Source organism: Heterodontus francisci, chromosome 1, assembly GCF_036365525.1.
Source record: "Heterodontus francisci isolate sHetFra1 chromosome 1, sHetFra1.hap1, whole genome shotgun sequence".
Taxonomy (NCBI): Eukaryota; Metazoa; Chordata; class Chondrichthyes; order Heterodontiformes; family Heterodontidae; genus Heterodontus; species Heterodontus francisci.
The window spans coordinates 168,579,501-168,601,504 of record NC_090371.1 but is presented as its reverse complement, the minus strand read 5'-3'; the positions used below and the strand labels follow the sequence as shown (position 1 = coordinate 168,601,504).

At 44.3% G+C, this 22,004-nt stretch overlaps 1 protein-coding gene across 2 annotated transcripts in view; it reads right to left on the bottom strand.

The window, feature by feature from the left end:
* Nucleotides 1–6,077, bottom strand: part of si:ch73-234b20.5 (uncharacterized protein LOC449923 homolog) — a 54,516-nt gene extending 48,439 nt beyond the window's left edge. For both annotated transcript variants that reach the window (XM_068013858.1, XM_068013799.1), the window contains exon 1: nt 5,974–6,077. In XM_068013858.1, coding sequence (XP_067869959.1) covers nt 5,974–5,976 — 3 coding nt within the window. In that variant the 5' untranslated portion in view covers nt 5,977–6,077. The remainder of the gene's footprint in view (nt 1–5,973) is intronic.
* Nucleotides 6,078–22,004: the final 15,927 nt, after the last annotated feature.

The following is a 22,004-nucleotide window of genomic DNA, read 5'->3' as shown; positions in this document are numbered from 1 at the left end:
GATAGTTTTTCAACCAATGTTTGTGTTTCACAAGAAAAATTAATATCTTTCAACAAGGTTGGAAGTGGTCTGTAGTAACTAGTTAAATTTGGAAAGCAAAACAGGAAGGTCTTGCCATCAGTCAGATCGGCTGGAGGGCAAATCTGTAGGCCATCAAACCAACCGATCAGGTAGCGCGTTCTCTCCATTGTTTGATAACCTGAGATCAACGGGATGAAAATCAGGCAGTTTTTCAACGGACAGGTGATTTGCTTTGCCTAGTTCCTGCCCAGGCAGTGAAGTTAAAAATTAACCCATGGTTAAAGATGTATTTATTTAAGGTGTTGTTCCTGCAAAATTAATGCACCACAAATAAGACTAATGTCTAATACAACTTCTTATAAGTTTGGGAATAAAATAATGAGTTATAGTGGTAATGTGATTCCGTTAACATTCTACTATTATAGAATTATAGTAGGCTCCAAACTGCTAGAACATGCATCACAGCAACTGTCATAAAATCAAAAATGTTTTGGGAGGAGGCATGTATTCAATTCCCTTGTCTAATTTCTAAATTCACTACCACTGCAAATTGTATTTTTTCGGTACCACAGTAATAACGCTCCGTCATAGTGGATACATGCAGTTTAAGGTATAACAGGTCCATCTCGCACTGAACTTTCAATCTAATTTCTCCTTCATGTGTCATAAGGCTTTTACTCAAGGCTGATTTTGAGCTGTTGGTTTTTTTAACCTGCTAGTTTTCAGGTTTGTGTGTATGTTTAAAATAATTTTTTTTATATTAAGTGAAATTAAGCAATATTAAATTCCATCTTTCCATATTCAGAAGTGAAAAAAGCATTTTTTTTGCTTCTGTTCAAGTTTCTAACAGCAAATTTAGGACTTGCATTGTAGAGAAAACATTTATTGAGTTTATCTCTCCCCCAAAGGGCTATGCATGCAGAATCAATTGAAATTTTCAAGATTGAGACTGATAGATTTTTGTTGGGCAAGGATATCAAAGGACGTGAAGAAAAGACAGTAAATGGAGTTGAGGTAAAGATCAGCCATGAATGGCAGAAGAGGCTTGAGGGGCTGAATGGCCAACTCCTTTCTTATACTTTTATTAGATTTCCAACGACATTGGTTTTGAAATTACACTGTCTGAGGTTTAATGTACGAATACGTAATATATTTGCATTAAATTTCTTAGTTCGATATTATAACGGAGATATTAACCAATTTAAAATTTTAAGCACAGCCTGGTTGCTTAGTTTAGATTAAATGAGTGCTGGGATTTCGGACTGTGCTCATGTACGATACAGTATTGTTTTTGGCTTATTTGACAGCATCCTTGCTGCTGGTGAGAAGGTTGTGGCTGCACTTCAGAATTTGGGCACATTTCTAGGCTGATACTTCTGTGCAATTCAGTTGGAGTGCTGCATTGTCAGCACTGCCATCTTTTGGAATGAAAGGTTAGACTGAGACCTAGGGCAGGATTTTCCCTGTGGACTTTGGAACCCCGCCAGCAGGCTCAAATGGGGGCCAGAAGCCTGCACTGTGTGGGAAACAGTCACTCATTGTGATTTTCCCCGGGGCGGCCAATTAATGGCCAGAGGCAGGCTCGCTGTTTAATTAAGGATGGTGGGCAGGCTCTTGGAGTTGGAGAGCCAATTAGAAGCCTTCCAGGTTGAAAGCAGCAGCAGGCTGTAGTGCCAGGTATGTTAGGGAGAGGGCGCTTCAAAATGAAGGCACCCTCTCCAACTTTTTAAAATTTAAATTAAAATTGGGTTTTGCAGCCAGCCATTGTTGGGGAGGGCGGGGGTGGGTGCTTAGGGGGAAACCCCTCTCTAGGGTGGCCTGTGGCTGTTGCAGCACCCAGGCAGGCAGGGAGGACCTCTAGGCCTGCATGGAACGCTGGCTTTCTGGTCTGATGCGGGGAGGCCATCTCCAGGCACCTAAACTGGCCGCTGCCCACTGCAGAAACCTGGATGCCGACTGGAAAAACCCATTCCTTTAATACGCCTTTAGTGGCCCTTGACAAGCCATGTCGGCTACCCTCCGTGTGCGGGCGGGTAACCCTGCCACCCCCATCCCGCCTCTGCAAAAATGGCCCAGGGGTGGGATGGAGCCAGGGAACCAGTAGGGAACAAGCTGGCATGGCTATTTTTAGCTCCCACTGTTTCCAATCCCAACCAGGGCAGGGGCTAAAAATCAAGCCCCTGGATTTCACCTTTGAGTCGTCGGAAAAGATCCTATGGCATTTTTCAAAGGAGAGCAGGAGAGTTTTCCAGGTGTTCTGGCCAACATTTCACCACATCCCCACCCATCAAAAAAAAGGATTATTTATTTAATTTGCTGTTGTTAGGACATTGCTGTGTGTAAATTGGCTGTTGTATGTGCCTATATAACTGTGTCTGCACGCCAGAACTAAATCCTTGCTTGTAAAGCACTATGACATGTACCAAAAATATGACAAGTGCAGGTTCTTTCTTAGATTAATGATTTTAAAAATATAATTTTAAATTGGAAACTAGATGGTCATCTGATCAGATGATAAATTAGGTGATGCCATTTTACAGTAAGTTAAATCAATAATTTAAGTCAGTCAGTCAGTGGGTTATGCATGAGTATAAACAGAACCAATGTCAGGTTGGAATTTAGGATATAGGATATCTCATGGGTGGTGGTGTAAAAGCAAAGGGTATGATTATATTACTGCTAATAAAAGGTAGTTGAATGACAAAGTACAGAGGTTACAGGCTCACATCCACAATTCCTCATGTAGTTAGTTGCTGTAATGAACAGTGTCATTAAGAGGAGGGGTTGAGAAAAGGTTCAGCACTTCTCGATAGGTGTGGGGGAAAAAGCAAGAGAAAAGGTGAGTGAGCATGAGTGACTCAGTGGCTACTGCTTCTTTCCTAACTGTCAGAATAACTGGGGTGAGGTCAGACACAGCATTGTTGGCTGGGAAATGGTGGGTAGGTAAACTGTGCGGGCGGCACAGTGGCGCAGTGGTTAGCACCGCAGCCTCACAGCTCCAACGACCCGGGTTCAATTCTGGGTACTGCCTGTGTGGAGTTTGCAAGTTCTCCCTGTGTCTGCGTGGGTTTCCTCCGGGTGCTCCAGTTTCCTCCCACAAGCCAAAGACTTGCAGGTTGATAGGTAAATTGGCCATTATAAATTGCCCCTAGTATAGGTAGGTGGTAGGGAAATATAGGGACAGGTGGGGATGTGGTAGGAATATGGGATTAATGTAGGATTAGTATAAATGGGTGGTTGATGGTCGGCACAGACTCGGTGGGCCGAAGGGCCTGTTTCAGTGCTGTATCTCTAAAAATAAAAGTAAGCAAGAAGGAAGTCAATCAGGGACTTCAGTGGCTAGTTCTGAATCCCTTTATTTTCAATCCCAAACATACTGAAATGTTTTATGCATTCCACACTTGTTTCTTAATCCATCCAAACCCCTGCTGCTTGATTTATATTGACTGATGCTAATATTTAGAGAACCGAATAAGTGTTTGCCAATGCTTTTTGTTTTGCTCACTTACAAACACACAAAGCAATGATGTAAATTATGTCAAATTGAACCATTTCATCATTACTATATATGACTGTTCTCACAGTTTGAATAGAAGACTTCCTAAATAACTTTTCATGAAGCTGCTGCCTTTTTAAAATACCTCCTCAAATATCTCTGCACTCCAGTGGAATTCCTTTCAAGATGGTTAGAACATGGTGCATAAAACTCTTGTTTGGTTCTGTTTGGTATGCTTATCCCATGAACTGCTGATTTTTATTTGGCTGACCAACTGACCCACACAGGAGACCATGGGATGTCTTTGTATCCTCCTGCCAGGGGATGATGACCTCCTGTGTGTCTGTACAGTGCTGAAAATTCCTGACATCTTGGTCTTGGAAAGTGACAAAAGCCAAGAGGCACCTTGGAGACTGGGACAACATTCATAGTTATATTCAAAGGTCTCTATTAAAAAAATGTAGAGCTACACACTTAATATGAGGATTTTCATTTCTGCTGTAAATTCTGCACCTATAAAGGCTGTGAAGAGACAAAGGGAAATACATAAGTTGAGTATTGCTGAAAATAGAGACATGTTGTCAAAGCTTTTCGTCTTCTGCTCATCAGGACAATCTGCAAGAATACCAATGTAGCAACAACTTTATACTGTGTGAGAAGAGAGTGCTGACTGGTTGGCAAATGAACTCTGATTTGTAGAGGCGCCGCCATGGAGAATCCACCCGTTTATGATGACTGACAGTTAACTGTGAAGCTTTGTTTGAAATTTAAACCAGGCAGCTTGACTCTAATTGGTCAAGGCATTGTCCTGAGGAATGAACTAGCGACTGGCTGTCAGTTATTTTGTTTAGCTGAAACAGGCGCAATGTGCGTACATGTTCTTTCTGTCTGCTACCACTATGCGCAAATGTGCCACATTGCGAGCCCTACTGACATGAATTCAATGCCAGTGTGATGCTAGGTATATAGGCCATACGTCCCAAAGACTGGCGGATCGTATAAAACAATGTATCCCTTCCGCTGTTTGCAACGGTCAAGATACAGACTGTACCCAACCAGCCCGTGCTTGCAAAACTCAAAACACAGTGTCCAACATTTGATGTGATTCCATGATTGGACAACATTTGCTAAATAATCCTCAGTGTGCTAAGAATTATGCTGACAACCAATTTAAGGTTGTCAGTGGTGCTCGCAGTGAGGCACATTTGCTCTTCCTACTTAGTAACAACACTCTCCTCATACAGTATAAAGCTGTTGCTTCCCCTTACATTGGTATTCATGCAAAATGTCTCTATTTTCAGAAATATCAGATGAAAGGACACAAAGAAAGAAAGAGAGAGAAAGACAAGGAAAGGACAATCAAAACAGCAAACACATTAATGTCAATTAACTGCCCCTGTAGTCTATATGATCAGCTATAACTTTTAACAGACCTTTTTTTAAATGATCCACATAACCTACAGGAAGTTAGATTTGTCACAAATAAATAAAATTTAAATCCCTGTTCTCCCCTCTGCCTTTGTGGTATCTTCACCTTATACTGTTATACAGATCAGAATGGCCTTACCATCAGTCCATAGACTGTGGTGACCTACCTGGGCATTGTGTGGGGGAGGGGAGGTACTCGGTGGCACCAGTGCCCCAAGGGCTGGTAAAGGAAAACAAATTATTCACAGTTCCTGCTCCTGATCGCTGCTGGAAAGTATGTGTGGAATTCAGGTGAGAACAGACTCAGGATTGAAAGTGATCCTGCTAGTGGTCAAACAGCCTGCCAACATTTACTATCACCTAGAATGGCCACTAGAACAAAGATCTGGAGGGCTGCTGGTGACTGCAGATTCACACGCAGTATAAACCAGCCACTTCAGGAGAAGAGGAAAGAAAAGGAGAGCAAAACTGGTTAAAGAATACAATTTCTAATACAAAAACCAATGTAACAATGACAGTGTTGAATTTGATGATTATAGCAGTTCAACAGGAGTAGAATAAATTATGATACAGTTGCAGTTTATGAGAAGAATAGCTAAACCATAAAGAGCCACAAATTCCTGGGTGTGGGAGGGGGTAGAAGGGTTGAAGTGGCAGCCAAGCAATGTTTCTGTAAATGACATAATGGCATATTTTCTCAGTCAGGCCTTTGCTAAATTTATTTTTGTATGTGCTTACTAAATAGTTTGGACAAGGCTCTTTAGACTTTATATCGGTGGTGTTCTAACAAGTAAATACCAGTGAAAAAATTTGTTTTGCTAAGCCTTGAGGAAGGCTAAAGCAAATCCAAAAGCTTCAGCCTTTTGAGGTTACAGTATAGTTATTGTTCCCAGCTTCTCCACCTTTTGCTTCACACTTTTCATAAAATCTTCTGCTTTATGCATTATATTGAAAGTCAGCAGAACACTTGTGGTAAAAATAAACATGACCAGAAGTTAAACCTTTGAATTAAAAAACTCTATGCTTACCATTATCCTTTGTGAAGCTGCTCCTGCTTTTGCCGATGAGGGTAATGGAAGACAAAACGTTGAAACGGATGGTTAATATTTAACTTGGATTACCCAATTTTCATCGAAGGCCAACCTGTAAGCAGAGCCGATGTTGAATTCTTTCCCCTCCTTCTTTCACTGAAGCTAATGGAGCATAGGTAAAGGTACTGCCTGTTACTGAGTGAAACCATAGCAACACAGCAACAGGTGAGGTTCTTCCTGTTCTGCATGTGTTTACTACACCTGATAGGTTTCTGAACGGTTTCTTATTACATCCTGATCCACCTTCAGAAAATGGCTTATTCTGCTATTTCTGACAGTAGTGTAGCTGATTCTAACTGTTTATTTATTCTGTTGCGATCCTCACCTACCATCACCCAACATCTGCTAGAAATCCCCTGTGAATGGAAAGGGCTGGGCAAAGTTCACCTTCCTAATGAGGGGATTGCCAACAGGCAGCTGGCAAATGTGAGGAGACAAAGAAGTGTGACATGGTGCAGCTTGTACTGCACAGCTGGAAAAGTAAACAGGCAGTTGAAGTTATGCCTGAGTTCAGATTAGATATAGGTCTCAGTACAATTAGGCTGCAGAATCAAGAAACTAATTTCAAGAATCAGACGGTAAAACTCTTTCTGAGCTAAAGCAAATAATGTTGGTACAAATAAAACAAAATTGCAAATGCTGGAAATCTGAAATGAAAACAGAAACATCAGGTCAGTCAAGCATCTGGGAAAGACAATTTAACCTCCAGGTGTGGACCCCTCATCGGATGCAGTATCCTCTACACTGGGGGGCCAAATGCAGATTAGGTGGCTGCTTTGCCAAATACCTGCATTCTGATGGCAAGTGCAATCCTGCCTTCCCTGTGGCTCCCAGTCTCCCTTGCATTCTCCGCTGTGACCTCCCCATCTCGACCTCATAACCTGCTTCAAACAAACTCATTGCAAGCATCAGAAACAGTGGAGGTTTATTCTACTAGGTCTTAGCTGCTATTGAAAGCTTTTCCCACCATCAACACAAGTCACTATTCAGGCGTGCACTGCTGACAACTTGTTGATTGTTAAATACATAAGGAGGAATTTTCCCAGACAAGGGAAGGTGCATTTGGGTGCATGCGGGGAGTTAAATCCCCTAAAAGTGCCGTTGTGTCAAGATCCTGGCATCATCACACCCTCTTCTGGGTTTCACTAGCGCGTGATTGAAGGCGAGCAGGGAATCTCTGTACAGCTGTCAGGTGTTCCGTGTGGTGTATAAAATGGCTACTGCCCAAAAGCCTTTATTTACATATCATGACCTCAGAGGTCACATGTGTACGACAAGCCAAAGTGTATAAAAGTATTGATCCAAACATCCCTTTACATATAATAATAAAAGTAATATACTGCAGATGCTGGAAATCTGAAATAAAAACAAGAAATGCTGGAAATGCTCAGCAGGTCTGGCAGCATCTGTGGGGAGAGAAGCGGGGTTAACGTTTCAGGTCAGTGACCCTTCATCAAAACTGGCAGAGGCTAGAAATTTAATAGGTTTAAGCAAGTAAAGCGGGGGTGGGGCAAGAGATAACAAAAGAGAAGGTTTTTGATAGGACAGAGGGTCATAGAGAATAACTGACCAGAAGGTCATGGAGCAAAGGCAAACAGTATGTTAATGGTGTGCTGAAAGACAAAGCGGTAGTGCAGAGAGGCTGTTAATGGACAGAAAAAGGAACAGCCTTGGCCCAAAGCACAAACATGATAAAAAACAGTGGGTAGAAACATGGTAAAAAAAAATGAATGATGAAACAAACTAAAACAAAATAAAAAAAGAAAAAAGAAAAGAAAAAATAACTAAAAATAAAAAGGGGGGCACATCATGCTCTGAAATTATTGAACTCAATGTTCAGTCCGGCAGACTGTAGCGTGCCTAATCGGTAAATGAGATGCTGTTCCTCGAGCTTGCGTTGATGTTTACTGGAACACTGCAGCAATCCCAGGAGAGATGCGTGGGCATGAGAGCGGGGTGGGGTGTGGGGGGGGGTGGTGGTGGTGGTGTTGAAATGGCAAGCAACCGGAAGCTTGGGGTCATGCTTTCGGACTGAGTGGAGGTGATCCGCGAAGCGGTCACCCAGTCTGCGTTTGGTCTCCCCAATGTAGCGGAGACCACATTGTGAGCAATGAATACAATATACTAAATTGAAAGAAGTACAAGTAAAGTACAAGGAGTGTTTGGGGCCTTGGATAGTGAGGAGAAAGGAGGTAAAAGGACAGGTATTACACCTCCTGCGATTGCATGGGAAGGTGCCATGGGAAGGGGACGAGGTGTTGGAGGTAATGGAGGAGTGGACCAGGGTGTTGTGGAGGGAACAATCCCTTCTGAATGCTAACAGGGGAAGGGAGGGGAAGATGAGTTTGATAGTGGCATTACGCTGGACATGGCGGAAATGGCAGAGGATGATCCTTTGGATGTGGAGGCTGGTGGGTGGATAGTGAGGACAAGAGGAACCCTGTCACGGTTCTGGGAGGGAGGGGAAGGGGTGAGGGTTGAGGTGCGGGAAATGGACCGGACATAGTTGAGGGCCCTGTCAACCAAAGTGGGGGGGGGGAATCCTCGGTTGACATATCAGAAGCGCTGTCATGGAAGGTTGCATCATCAGAGCAGATGCGTTGGAGACAGAGCAACTGCGAGAATGGAATGGAGTCCTTATAGGCAGGGTGTGAAGAAGTGTAGTCGAGGTAGCTGTGGGAGTCGGTGGGTTTATAATGAATATTAGTAGACAGCCTATCCCTAGAGATGGAGACAGAGAAGTTGAGGAAGGGAAAGTTCAGCCAGGCGGAGGAGGCTGATGGTGGATGGGAATTGGTTCGGTCTCTGTTCAAGGAAGAAGCGGAGAGCCCTCAAACCATCCTGGTGGGGGATGGAAGTGTAGAGAGATTGGACGTTCTTAGTGAAGAGGAGGCGGTTGGGGCCAGGAAACTGGAAATTGTCAAAATGATGTAGGGTGTCAGAAGAGTCACAGATGTAGGTGGGAAGAGACTGGACCAGGGGAGAAAAGATAGAGTCAAGATAAGAAGAAATATGTTCAATGGGGCAGGAACAGGCTGACACAATGGGTCTGCCAGGACAGTCCTGGTTGTGGATTTTAGGAAGGAGGTAGAAGCGGGCTGTCCAGAGTTGTGGGACTATGAGGTTGGAAGCCGTAGAGGGAAGATCTCCAGAGGAGACAAGGTCAGTGACAGTCCTGTGGACAATAGCTTGATGTTCGGTGGTGGGGTCATGGTCCTGGGGGAGGTAGGAAGACGTGTCTGAGAGTTGGCGCTGAGCCTCTGCAAGGTAGAGGTCGGTGTGCCAGACAACAACAGCACCACCCTTGTCTATAGGTTTGATGACAATGTTGTGGTTAGATCTGAGAGAACGGAGTGCAGTAAGTTCAGAGGGAGACAAGTTAGAGCGAGTGAGGGGGGCAGAGAAATTGATGTCTCGCCGACAGTTTTCAATGAAAAGATCAAGACTGGAGAAGAGGCCAGAGGCAGAGGTCCAGGTGGAGGGAGAATGCTGGAGGAGGGTGAATGGGTCTACTGGTTGGGGGGAAGGACTCCTGGTCAAAGAAGTGAGCCTGGGTGTGAAGGTGATGGAAGAAGAACTCAACGTCATGCTGAGCGCGAAATTCATTGAGGTGGGGGCGTAAGGGGATAAAACTGAGTCCTTTGATGAGTATAGAACGTTCAGCGTCAGAGAGGGGAAGGTCAGAGGGTATAGTGAATACACAGCAAGGGGTCAGATCAGAAGGGGTGGGGTCAGAGGGAAGTGAAGGGGAAGAAGGATCTGGAAGGGCATTAATCCCCATCAGCTGCTGGAGCTTGTATTCCTTAACACCTGAAAGGAAGAAAAAAAGTTTTTTGTTAATGCGTCGGATAAGATGAAGGATGAAATGAAACTGTGGAGTAAAACAGCTTTGAGATGAGGTGAGGCGGTACTTCTGGAGAGAGAGGTCCAGTTAATACATGTGGCGGCGCATGGCACTGAGTGTGGATCTCAGGATGCGGCGAGAACAGCAGTCCGAGGAACATCGTATTTCTCGGAGATACCTGTAATCCTGGGTGGATTCAAAACATGATGGGTGAAACTTCAGTTGGAATTCACGTGGAATAAGTCTTTACATATGTGTATTCTTTCTTGTCCTTTCAAATTTGTCTGTCCCGACACACGTGTTTTCACACATAATCTTTAAAGCATTCAGGTTGTTTTACGGTACATGTGCGAGTTGTTGTTGGCTGTTTGTCTAGTGTCTGATGATTCCTTGGGTGGTGTTGCTGGTGTTCCTTCTCTGAGGAATGTTTTTGCTGTGGTGATTGTTGGTGCTCATTTGTTGCGCTGGTTGGAGATGAGGAAGAATTACTTCACTCAAGGGTTGTGAATCTTGGAATTCTCTACCCCAGAGGGGTACATTTGAATACATTTAAGGCTGGGATAGATAGATTTTTGGTCTCTCAGGGAATCAAGGGGTATGGCGAGTGTGCGGGAAAGTGCAATTGAAGCCTAAAATCAGCCATGATCGTGTGAATGGCGGAGCAGACTCAATGGGCCATTTGGTCTACTCCTACTCCTATTTCTTGTGTTCTTGTGTGAGTACTGTTGACCCCTGGGATTAATGGTCATTCAGTTCCTTGTTCAGTTGGCGAACTCAGATCTGCCTCATCAGTCATTTGCTGTGAAGGAACAGCTGCTCCAGTTGAATGTAGATGTCTGGGGTTCTTACGATAGATCTGGTCGTTCACCTTCACCTGCTATGAATGAGGTGACAACATCTTCATCCAAGTCCCAGGTTGCCAAGTGGACTAATTTTTTTTGAGTGTATTGAATGTTTGCATTCTGACTGGCTCTCCAGCTCTCAGCTCTGGCAACAATTTGGCAGTCTTATCAAAGTAACATTTGACTTTCTGTTTTTTTCACTATGATTTTGTCCCTCACTACTTCTGTCTTCAGTAGTTCCTTAGTTGTTGGAAGTGTCATCTGGGTGTGGCATAACATTAGTCGCTGGACTGAACTACTTCCCATCCCTTTAATAGTTGCAGGTGGGATCTCTCTTTTACGTTTTTCTCAAAGCTGTAATTTAGATTAACAGTCAGACTCTGACAGAACTTTAAAACTGAAAGCTAGTTAAGAAACCTAATTAACAGAAACTGCCTGACAGTGGTAGTTATCTGTCCATCAGCTGAAAGTGGTTCCCCGAATAGGTGTTAATTACAGTGGCAGGAGTGAGGGTGGGGTGTGTGGGGGGGTGGGTGGGGGGTGGTGGGGGTGTGGGGGGTGATGGGGGTGATGGGGGTGAGGGGTTGTGGGGGGGATGGGGGTGTAGGGGTTTGGGTGTGGGTGTGGGGGTTGTGGAGGGCGGAGGGTGGGGGTGGGTTGAGGGTGGTGGGGGTGTGGGTGTGGGTGGAGGGGGTGGGGGGTGTTGGGGGTGTGGGGGTGGGGTGGTGGGTGGTGGGTGGGGTGTGGATGGGGGTGTTGAGAGTGGTGGGGGTGTGGGTGGAAGGGGTGGAGGGTGGAGGGGGTGGGGGGTGGGGGGTGGTGGGTGGTGGGGGGGCGTTGAGGGGGGGGGATGTGGGTTGAGGGGGTGGGGCGGTGGCCCGAAAATGTCTCCGGGAGAGGCTCACCATGGACTTCGCGCCGGGAAGGCCCGGACCAATATTACCGGCAGTGACGAGGACTTGTGGCGGGCCCCCCCATAGCTTGGTGAAGGGAGCCCAATTTAAATTAATGTAAATAAAGGAATGAATTACTGTTATGCTCCCGCTGTCAGTCCTGGTGCGATATTCGAGCCGGTGGCCAGCACCTCCGTGCCTTTGGATCCCCGTCTGGGGAATCAAGGCAGAACACTGGTGGGGAGGGGGAAGCAGGTAACCTTTTCAGTGCGGGGAGAGGGGGGGAGCAGGGTCAGACATCTCATTGGTGTAGGGGATGGTGGGAAGGGTTAGAGTGAAAAGTTCATGTACTTCGGTGGGGAGCAGCCCATGTAGGCTTTTGATAAGGCCTCACACAGGAGGTTAGTAAACAAAATTAGAGCACATGGTATTGGAAGTAATATACTGCAATGGATTGAGAATTGGTTAACAGACAGAAAATGGAGAGTAGAAATAAATGAGTCATTCCGTGAGTGAGACTGGCATAGTTTAAAAGTGCAGCGGCAGTGGGACGGAGCGAGACTGAGCGAGACTGGCAGTGTTTAGAAGTGCAGTGACAGCGTGCCTGAGTTTTGAAAAAAAAAAGCCAACAGTGATGTCACAGGAGAGCTGCAAGGTGATTGGTTGGTTGGTGAGTCACTGCTGTTTGGGGAATAGCTCTAAATAGCTGGGTAAGTAAATCAGGTAAGAAAAGTTTAAAAGTTTAAAGTTTATTTCAAATATAGTATGTAGTGTTTTTTTTAAGGGGGAGTTCTGTAGTAACGGGGACCAGGGAAGAAGGGCCCTAGAGTAACTGATATTATTGGACATTAAGATCTTCCAGAAGGTTTCATTTAATTTAAAGGGTTAAGTCATGGCAGAAGAGCTCAAAGCCGTGGTGTGCTCCTGCTGCTCCATGTCGGAAGCTGGGAACATTTCCAGTGCCCGGGACCAGCATGTGTGGAGGAAATGTATCCAGCTGCAGCTCCCAGAAGCCCGGGTTTCAGAGCTGGAGCATCCACGAGGCGGAGAGTATCGTGGATAGCACATATAGAGAGATGATCACACCGCAGGCTCAGAACCCACAGGCAGGAAGGGAATAGGTGACCACCAGGCAGAGCAAGAGGACTAGGCAGGCAGTTCAGGAATCTCCTGTGGCTATTCCCTTGCAAAACAGATATACTGCTTTGCATACTGTTGGGGGGAATGGCCTCTCAGGGGAAAGCAGCAACAGCCCAATTCATTGCACCACGGTTGCCTCTGCTGCACAGGGGAGGAGTAAAAAGCGTGGGAATGCAATAGTTAGAGGGGATTCAATTGTAAGGGGAATAGATAGATGTTTCTGTGGCTGCAAAAGAGACTCCAGGATGGTATGTTGCCTCCCTGGTGCTAGGGTCAAGGATGTCTCAGAGTGGTTACAGGACATTCTGAAGGGGGAGGGTGAACAGCCAGTGGTCGTGGTACACATTGGTACAAATGACATAGGTAAAAAAAAAATGATGAGGTCCTAAAAGCAGAATATAGGGAGCTAGGAAGTAAGTTGAAAAGTAGGACCTCAGGATTACTACCAGTGCCACGTGCTAGTCAGAGTAGAACTAGCAGGATATAGCGGATGAATACGTGGCTGAAGAGATGGTGTGAGGGGGAGGGTTTTAGATTCCTGGGTCATTGGGACCAGTTCTGGGGGAGGTGGGACCAGTACACACTGGATGGGTTACACCTGGGCAGAACCGGGACTGATGTCCTAGGGGGTGTATTTGCTAGAGTGGTTGGGGAGGGTTTAAACTAAAATGGCAGGGGGATGGGAACCTTTGCAAGGAGTCAGAGGAGGGGGGATCAAAGACAAGAACAAAAGACAGGAAGGGGAATAAGAAAAGTGATAGGCAGAGAAATCAAGGGCCAGAACCAAACAGGGCCACAGTGAAAAATAGTGGGAAGGGGACAAGTAATGTTAAAAAGACAAGCCTTAAGGCTTTGTGCCTTAATGCGCAGAGCATTCACAATAAAGTGGATGAATTAATCGCGCAAATAGATGTAAACGGGTATGATATTGTCGGGATTACGATTTATGGCTGCAAGGTGACCAGGGATGGGAAATGAACATCCAGGGATATTCAGTATTTAGGAAGGACAGACAAAAAGCAAAAGGCAGTGGAGTTGCATTGCTGGTTAAAGAGGAAATTAATGCAATAGTGAGGAAATATATTAGCTCTGACGATGTGGAATCTGTATGGGTAGAGCTGAGAAACACTAAGGGGCAAAAAATGTAAGTGGGGGTAATATATAGACCCCCAAACTGTAGTGGTGATGTTGGAAATGGCATTATACAGGAAATTAAAGATAAAGGAACATCTGTAATTATGGGTGATTTTAATCTGCATATAGATTGGGCAAATCAAATTAGTCACAATACCGTAGAGGAGGAATTGTTGGAGTGTATATGGGATGGTATTCTGGACCAATACGTTGAGGAACCAACTAGAGAACAGGCCATCCTAGACTGGGTATTGTGTAATGAGAGAGGAATAATTGACAATCTAGTGGTGCAAGACCCCTTGGGGATGAGGAGGAATTTTTTTATTCAGAGGGTATTTTAAATTTATTTGAATCTGTGGAATTCTTTATACCAAAGGGCTGTGGAAGCTCAATCATTGAGCATGTTCAAGACAGAAATCGATAGATTTCTGGATACTAATGACATCAGGGGATATGAGGATAGTGGGGAAAAATGGTGTTGAGGTAGATGATCAGCCATGATCTGTTTGAATGGCGGAGCAGGCTTGATGGGCTGAATGGCCTATTCCTGCTCCTATTTCCTATGATCCTGTGATACGTTGTTACAAAACATGGGATGGAATATATTTAACCACACTTTCACATCTGTACATTTGCATGCCTGACCCTGTAAATGCAAAAGTGTTTTATATTGTTCAAACTGGTGTTCTTAATATTGCATGTAATAACTACTGCTATAAAAATATATCCTAGGAGTGGATTTTTATCCTACCTGACTGATGGAAAGAAACAGGGTGGGTGAGCAGGTAAAACTGTCTGCATTCCTAACCTACTGGATTCTGTAGGCAGCTGGGATGCCAGTCAAAGCCAGGCAGGGACTTCAGTAATCTATGCATGCCAGGGCCCTATGACATCAACAGGAACCTAGATTGCATTTTAACAGTGGTGTACCACAGGGATCGGTGCTGGGAACCTTGCTGTTTGTAGTGTACATTAATGATTTAGACGTGAATATAGGAGGTATAATCAGTAGTTTGCAGATGACACGAAAATTGGTGGTGTCGTAAATAGTGAGAAGGAAAACCTTAAATTACAGGAAGATATAGATGGGCTGGTAAGATGGGCGGAGCAGTGGCAAATGAAATCCTGAGAAGTCTGAGGTGATGCATTTTGGGAGGACTGACAAGGCAAGGGAATATACAATGGATGGTAGGACCCTAGGAAGTACAGAGGGTCAGAGGGACCTTGGTGTACTTGTCCATAGATCACTGAAGGCAGCAGCACAGTTAGATAAGGTGGTTAGGAAGGCATATGGGATACTTGCCTTTATTAGCCGAGGCATAGAATGTAAGAGCAGGGAGGTATTGATGGAGCTGTATTAAACGCTAGTTAGGTCATAGCTGGAGTACTGTGTACAGTTCTAGGCACACACTATAGGAAGGATGTGATTGCCCTGGAGAGGGTGCAGAGGAGATTCACCAGGATGTTGCCTGGGCTGGAGCATTTCGGCTATGAAGAGTGACTGAAAAGGCTAGGGTTGTTTTCCTTAGAGCAGAGAAGGCTGAGGGGGGACCTGATTGAGGTATACAAAATTATGAGGGGCATTGATAGGTTTGATAGGAAGAAACATTTTTCCTTGGCGGAGGGGTCAATAACCAGGGGGCATAGACTTAAGGTAAGGGGCAGGAGGTTTAGAGGGGATTTGAGGAAAAATTTTTTCACTCAAAGGTTAGTTGGAATCTGGAATGCACTGCCTGAAGGGGTGGTAGAGGCAGGAACCCTCACAACATTTAAGAAGTATTTAGATGAGCAGTTGAAATGCCATAGCATACAAGGCTACGGGCCAAGTGTTGGAAAATGGGATTAGAATAGTTGGGTGCTTGATGGCTGGCACAGACACGATAGGCCGAAGGGCCTGTTTCTGTGCTGTATAATTCTATGACTATGACTCTATAACAATGACCTGAGTATGGAAGCCACCTCAGCCTTCCCGCTAGGTGACACCAGATGTTGACAGGAAGGAACAAGAGGTAAGTGAAAACATTTCTTTAATGGGCTTGGAGGAACAGGCTTGTCTTCCCTCCTGTGAATCACTCCTAAAACTTCATCCTAGCCACTTAGCTGCAAAAACTGTTGGGTGGTGAAGAACAGCCTGATCATCCTCTCCCAGCAGCTGCTCAGCATCTACTTTCTGTCCATTCTGGGCAGGAAGTGGACCAGCAGGATTTATAAGGCCCAATGGTTAAAATTACTGAATGTCTCCTGCTGCCACTGAAAATGGAAGATGGACTTGTCTGAGCAGTTTTCCCCTGGAAAACCACTCCAAGTTAAAATCCACCTATTTATCTTTTCAATCAAGTGTTTTTTAATTTGTTCAAGGAATTTGGGTGTTGCTGGCAAGCCAACATTTATTGCCCATCCCTAATTGCCCTTGAGGAGGTGGTGGGCCCTTCCCTTTTGGCTGTTGTCGTGATGTCTAAACCATTCTGGTAGATTCTCACATGGTTGAGGAAATTAAAACATTATCTTGCTCATCAGAAAGTGGCCATAAGTAGGCAGCTTGCATAGTTATTATTCTAGAAATGGTACAGGAAAAATCTGAGCTTACAGTTGTGGGTTAAAATCAATGATTGTTGCGTTTGCTCCACTTGAGAGGGAAGCCACTTACAGACAATTTCCTCTTGGTCTCTTTACTGATACTGATTTACTAATGTAAAGAACGAGAAAGAACTTACATTTATATAACACCTTTCATGACCTCAGGACATCCCAAAGCACCTTACCGCCAATGAAGTATTTTTGAAGTGTAGTCACTGTTGGGTACATAGTTTGTGCAGAGCTGTTAACAGCATGGTTGAGCCATGTCATCCAGATCTGTGAGAATGCCTTCTATCCTTCCTTGAAAAAAACTTATCTTAGTTCACAGGGAACAAATACTGTAAAGCACATCATAAAATCATGAGATAGGTTTATATGAAGACACATTTCAGTCATTTGATTTTCTCATTCCAGAACACCAGCAATACCATATTCACAATACAACGTAATGTAAAGCCAGGGCCCTCATTGGGCAAACAGTTGTAGATAGTTGTCCCATATGGGAAGTGGGGGAAGGGGGTGTGGTGGGGTCTTGGGTAGCAGGGAATGGGTGGCATTTACAATATGACTTTCACAAGTAATAATACAAGAGAAGCATGTTGAGACAGCTCTTTCAATGAGAGTGTGGTGGAGGCAGATACAATCATGGCTTTCAAAAGGGAATTAGATAATTATTTGAGAAGGAAAGATTTGCAGCACTATGGGAAAAGGTGTGGGAATGGAACTAGCTGAGTTGTTCTCACAGAGAGCTGGCATGGACATGATGGGCCAAATGGCCTCCTTCTGTGCTGTAGCACTCTATGACATCTCCTCGCAGCTGGAGACGAACTTGGAGTGGGAGGGGGAGGATCCAGTTATTGTGGTCCATTTAGGAAACAACAACATAGATAGCACAGGAATGATGTTCAGCTGACAGATTTTGAGGAGTTAGAGGCCAAATTAAAAAGCAGAACATCAAAGGTATTCATCTCTGGATTGTTACCTGACCCACGTGCCAATTGACATAGGGTTAAACAGATTAGAGAATTAAATGTGTGGTTCAAACAGTGGTGTGGGAAGAAAGGGTTTTGATTCATGGGGCACTGGCACCAGTACTCAGGAAAGAGAGAGCTGTTCCTTTGGGATGGGCTCCACTTAAATCAGGCTGGGATCAGTATCCTGACGAATCGTATACCTAGGGTTGTGGGATAGGACTTTAAATAGAGGTAGGGGGGAGGGTTCAGGTGAAGGCAAATTTAGAAAGTCAAAGAGAAAAGTCAAGGCAATAGAACAGTCTAGTGACGTTGGTAAAGACAGGTAGAGACAGAGTTTAACGGTAATAGTTCATCAGGGTAGAAGGCCCATGCAAGGAATAGCAGTAAAAAATGAAATTAAATGTTCTTTATCTGAACGCAAGAAGCATCATAATAAGGTAGATGAACTAATAGCACAAATAGAAATAAATGGTTTAGATCTAATCACCATTACAGAGTCATGGTTACAAGATGACCAAGGTTGGGAAATAAATATTCCAGGGTAGACAATATTTCAAAAAGACAGGCAAGAATGGCAAAGGAGGAGGGATAGACAGATTTTTGGTCTCTCAGGGAATCAAGGGATATGGGGAATAGGAAGAAAAGGCATTGAAGCCCAAGATCAGCCATGATCATATTGAATGGCGGAGCAGGCTCGATGGGAGATACTTATGGTCTACTCCTGCTCCTATTTCTTATGCTTTTATGTGTGTTTCTCCACTCTTAGATAACCTTGTACACATCTGTGCCAGATCTAGTAAATTGCTTTATAATCCTTTTAGCAATTTTCACCGCTGCCTCAACCTTTCCATTTTACTGGGGATGGTGTGGAGATGATGTGTCGTGCTGAATTTCCCAATTGTTCATGAAGTGTCTGAATTCTTCACTCGTGGACTGAGGCCATTATCGCTCATCACACAATGTTGGAAATGCCATGATGACTGAAGTGTGCTTTCAGCTGTTCTACAATCTCACTGGTAGTTGTTGACATCAGCTGGTCTAACTCCCAGTAGTCAGAATAGTAGTCGACTGTCAACTGTGATGAGATAGTCTGTTCCAATGAGAGTGAAGAGATCTACTCCAAACTTCATCCATGGTCTATCTGGGATGTCATGTGTCATGAGGGGCTCTTTAGCTTGCTCAGCTTGATGTTCTTTACAAGCACTGCACTGGCTGCGGTCCTTAATCTCATTGCTCATGTTTAATCAGTAGAGTACTTCTGTTGCCTTCCTCAGACTAGACTCGATTCCTTGATGACTTGCGTGGACATGCTTCAGCATCTCTTTTCTTATCTCTTTAGGGATAATGACCCTCGTCCCTTTGCACAATATATCATCTTGGGCAGTCACTTCATCTCTGTATGTCAAATACTCTCTTACAACAACAGGTGTGTCTTTGATGGTTTCAGGCCATCCTTTCATCACAACTTCCTGTAGTACTTGGAGTTGCATCTCGTCACATAGTTTGCTTGATCTGAGCAAGATGCTTGTCTGTCAGATTCAATGTCTTTCTTGGGTTGAAGACTTTCAGAGCATGTTGTGCTGTTGCTTCCTGTTGAACCTGGAAGAGTTTGCACTCTGTGCTAGCATCATTAACTTCCTTCAAAGGGCGTGTAGCTCTCGACAGCATGTTGGCGATGTACATCAGCTTCCCTTGCTTGTACTTTGCTTCTAAGAGAAATCTCTGCAAACAAAGTAACATTCTTTGCAAATGCTTTGGAGCAGATAGAAGCAGTTTGAGAAAGAACTTTGAAATGGCTTGTGGTCAGACTCATCACTTTCTCTCTCTCAAACAGTTACTGGTTGAAACGCCCACAAACAAAGACAATAGCCAGACACACTTTTCTCGATCTGTGCATAGCATTGTTCAGTTTGCATTAATGTCTGGATGCAAATGCAACTGGTCGTCTTTGCTGCATGAGGGTGGCTCCAAGTCCTGTTTCACTAGCATCACATTGCAGGGTGACTTCATTGTTGGCATCATAGTACTTCAGCACTGGCACTTTCGTCACTAGTTGTTTGATGTGAGTGAAAGATGCTTCTTGTTCTATGCCCCAATACCACTGCAGTGAGCTTGTGTAAAGGTTCACACACTGGTGACAGATTGGATAAGAACTTGACTAGCTCGCTCACAAATCCAACAAATCATTGAACTGCCTTCGCATTTGTTGGTTGCTGCATTTCTGCTAAAGCTCACACCTTATCAGTATCAGGGTAAAGTCCTTTAGCTGTCAGTACATGCCCTATGTACCTGACTTCAGTCATCTTCAGCTGCAACTACTTCTTGTTCAGCTTCAGGTTCATCTGGCGAGCTCTCTCTAGCAGTCTTACTAGATTCCAATCATGGTCTGCGATCAGGTCTTCCATCACATCTCCACATCCATAGACTAGAAGATTATCCACAATTGCTTCCACTCCTGGTAGGCCATTGACTACCTCATGCTGTCTGCGATGGTACTCTTCCGGAGCAGTAGAAATGCCAAATGGCATGTGCAACCTCCCAAATGTCATTCAGAAAGTAGTCAGAAAGCAGTTGCTTTCATTCAACTTCACGTGCCAGTATCCATCCTTAGCATCTAGGGTAGTAAAGACCTTTGCCTTGGAAAGTTGAGGCAGGAGCTCTTCAATGGTTGGTACATAGTGAGATCTGTTCAAAGTTTTATTGTGGTCCTTTGGATCTAAACACAATCTCAAATTTCAAGTTTTTTTCACTGCTACCATGCTGCTGATAGGAGTTGTCACTTTCTTGATTACTCCCATTGTTTCAAACTCTTCTATCTTGTCTTTCAGGTTGGATTTGAGGGCAGCTGAAACTCTCCTTGGAAGATGTTGAGTTGGCCTCACACTCTCATCTACTTTGAGATGATATTCACCAGAAAGGCATCCAAAGACCTATGAAAACATCTTTGTAATCTGTCAGGATTTGTTCAGCAGTCAATGCTTTAATGTCATGTGAAATCTGCAAATCTCTTCTGGTACATGGAGGGTTACCAGTTCAAGCTTTTGATTTGTTTCAGCCAAGATTAGGGATCAGGGGAGTTTGCTTAATGTCCACTATCTGGAACTGAAGTTCTTATTTCTTACCATTGCTTTGGACTCTCAGCTTGGTTTGACCTTTTGGGGTGAGGATTATTCCATCATAGAGCGTCAACTTTACCTTTGACAGCTTCATATTCAGGTCACCATCTTATGCAATTTCATACAAGTCTGTGAAACTCATGATGTTGCACGTAGAATTAGTGTTTATCTGACACCTCACATCAGCTTGATGCTCTCCTTCTGCAGTCATCATTCTAACAGTCATAAACCACCTTCTACCTCACAACTTGATGGCAGCAACATGTTCTAGGGTGTAGAGTGATTCATCAGAATCATCATCTGACATCTCCCCATCAACCATCCTTACAGGCTTTCTTTTCTTCCTTCCAGCAAAACAACTGTGTGCAAAGTGGTTCAGCTTCTTGCAGTTAGACCACTGCTTTCCCCATGCTGGACATCCTTCCTTTTCCTTCTTGTGGTGTCCCCCACTGTATTTACATCCAGTACTCTGGCTCTTCTGAAAGTCGTCCTTCCTTTTCATCATTGACTTGTGCTTAGAAAACTTGAACTGCCTCTCTGCATAGTGCACAGTCTTGTCAGTTCTCCCATCAATATTCTTCAGCTGTTGATTAACCACCTCAGAGCTTCTGCACATGTCAATAACTTTCCTGAGAATAAGCTTCTCTTCTCTCAGCAGACATGTTCTCATGGCAGGATTGTCTTAGGAACAAGAGATCCCATCTCTGAGATTATCCTTCAGTTGTCCAAACTCACAAGACTCAGCTAGATATCTCAGTACAGTCACATACTGAACAATATTCTCCCTCTCTTCCTGAGCTCTAGTGTTAAACACATAGCATTCATAATTGACATTAGTAGAGGGTTCAAATTGGGGCCTCAAGGCCTCCAAAATCGCTCAAGTCTTGCTTTTCTTCTCGTCAGTGAGATCTAGGGTACAATACAGCTTGTAACACTCCTTCCCCATCAATGATAACAGAGTTCGGGTTTCTCATCCAACTCTGTGGCAATCTCATAATTCTGCTGTTGAGACTGGAAGAATTGCCAATTCCCTCTCAAATTTCCCTTCATGTCCATAGGAGCAGGTCCTGGAAAAATCAAACTCATAATGACTTATCCAGCTGTTGATTACAGCTATCAAAATCCTCTCAAATCCCGGCTACTCATTTCTGACACCATGTTCCATGTGGTGTATAAAATGATTACTGCCCAAAAGCCTTTATTTACATATCACGACCTCAGAGGTCACGTGTATACAGCAAGTCAAAGTGTACAAAAGTATTGATCCAAACATTAGGTAAGTAATTAAGATAACCCTCAATTCTGAATTTCCCAGCCAGGGCACCTGTTTCCGACCTGTCAACAACTCACCAGGGTCACCGAGCGAGTGCACAGTGGGAAGAATGCTTTCAGTGAAACTGACAAGCTGGTGTAGTGTATTCATCATTTGAGGCCATCGTTATGCTTGG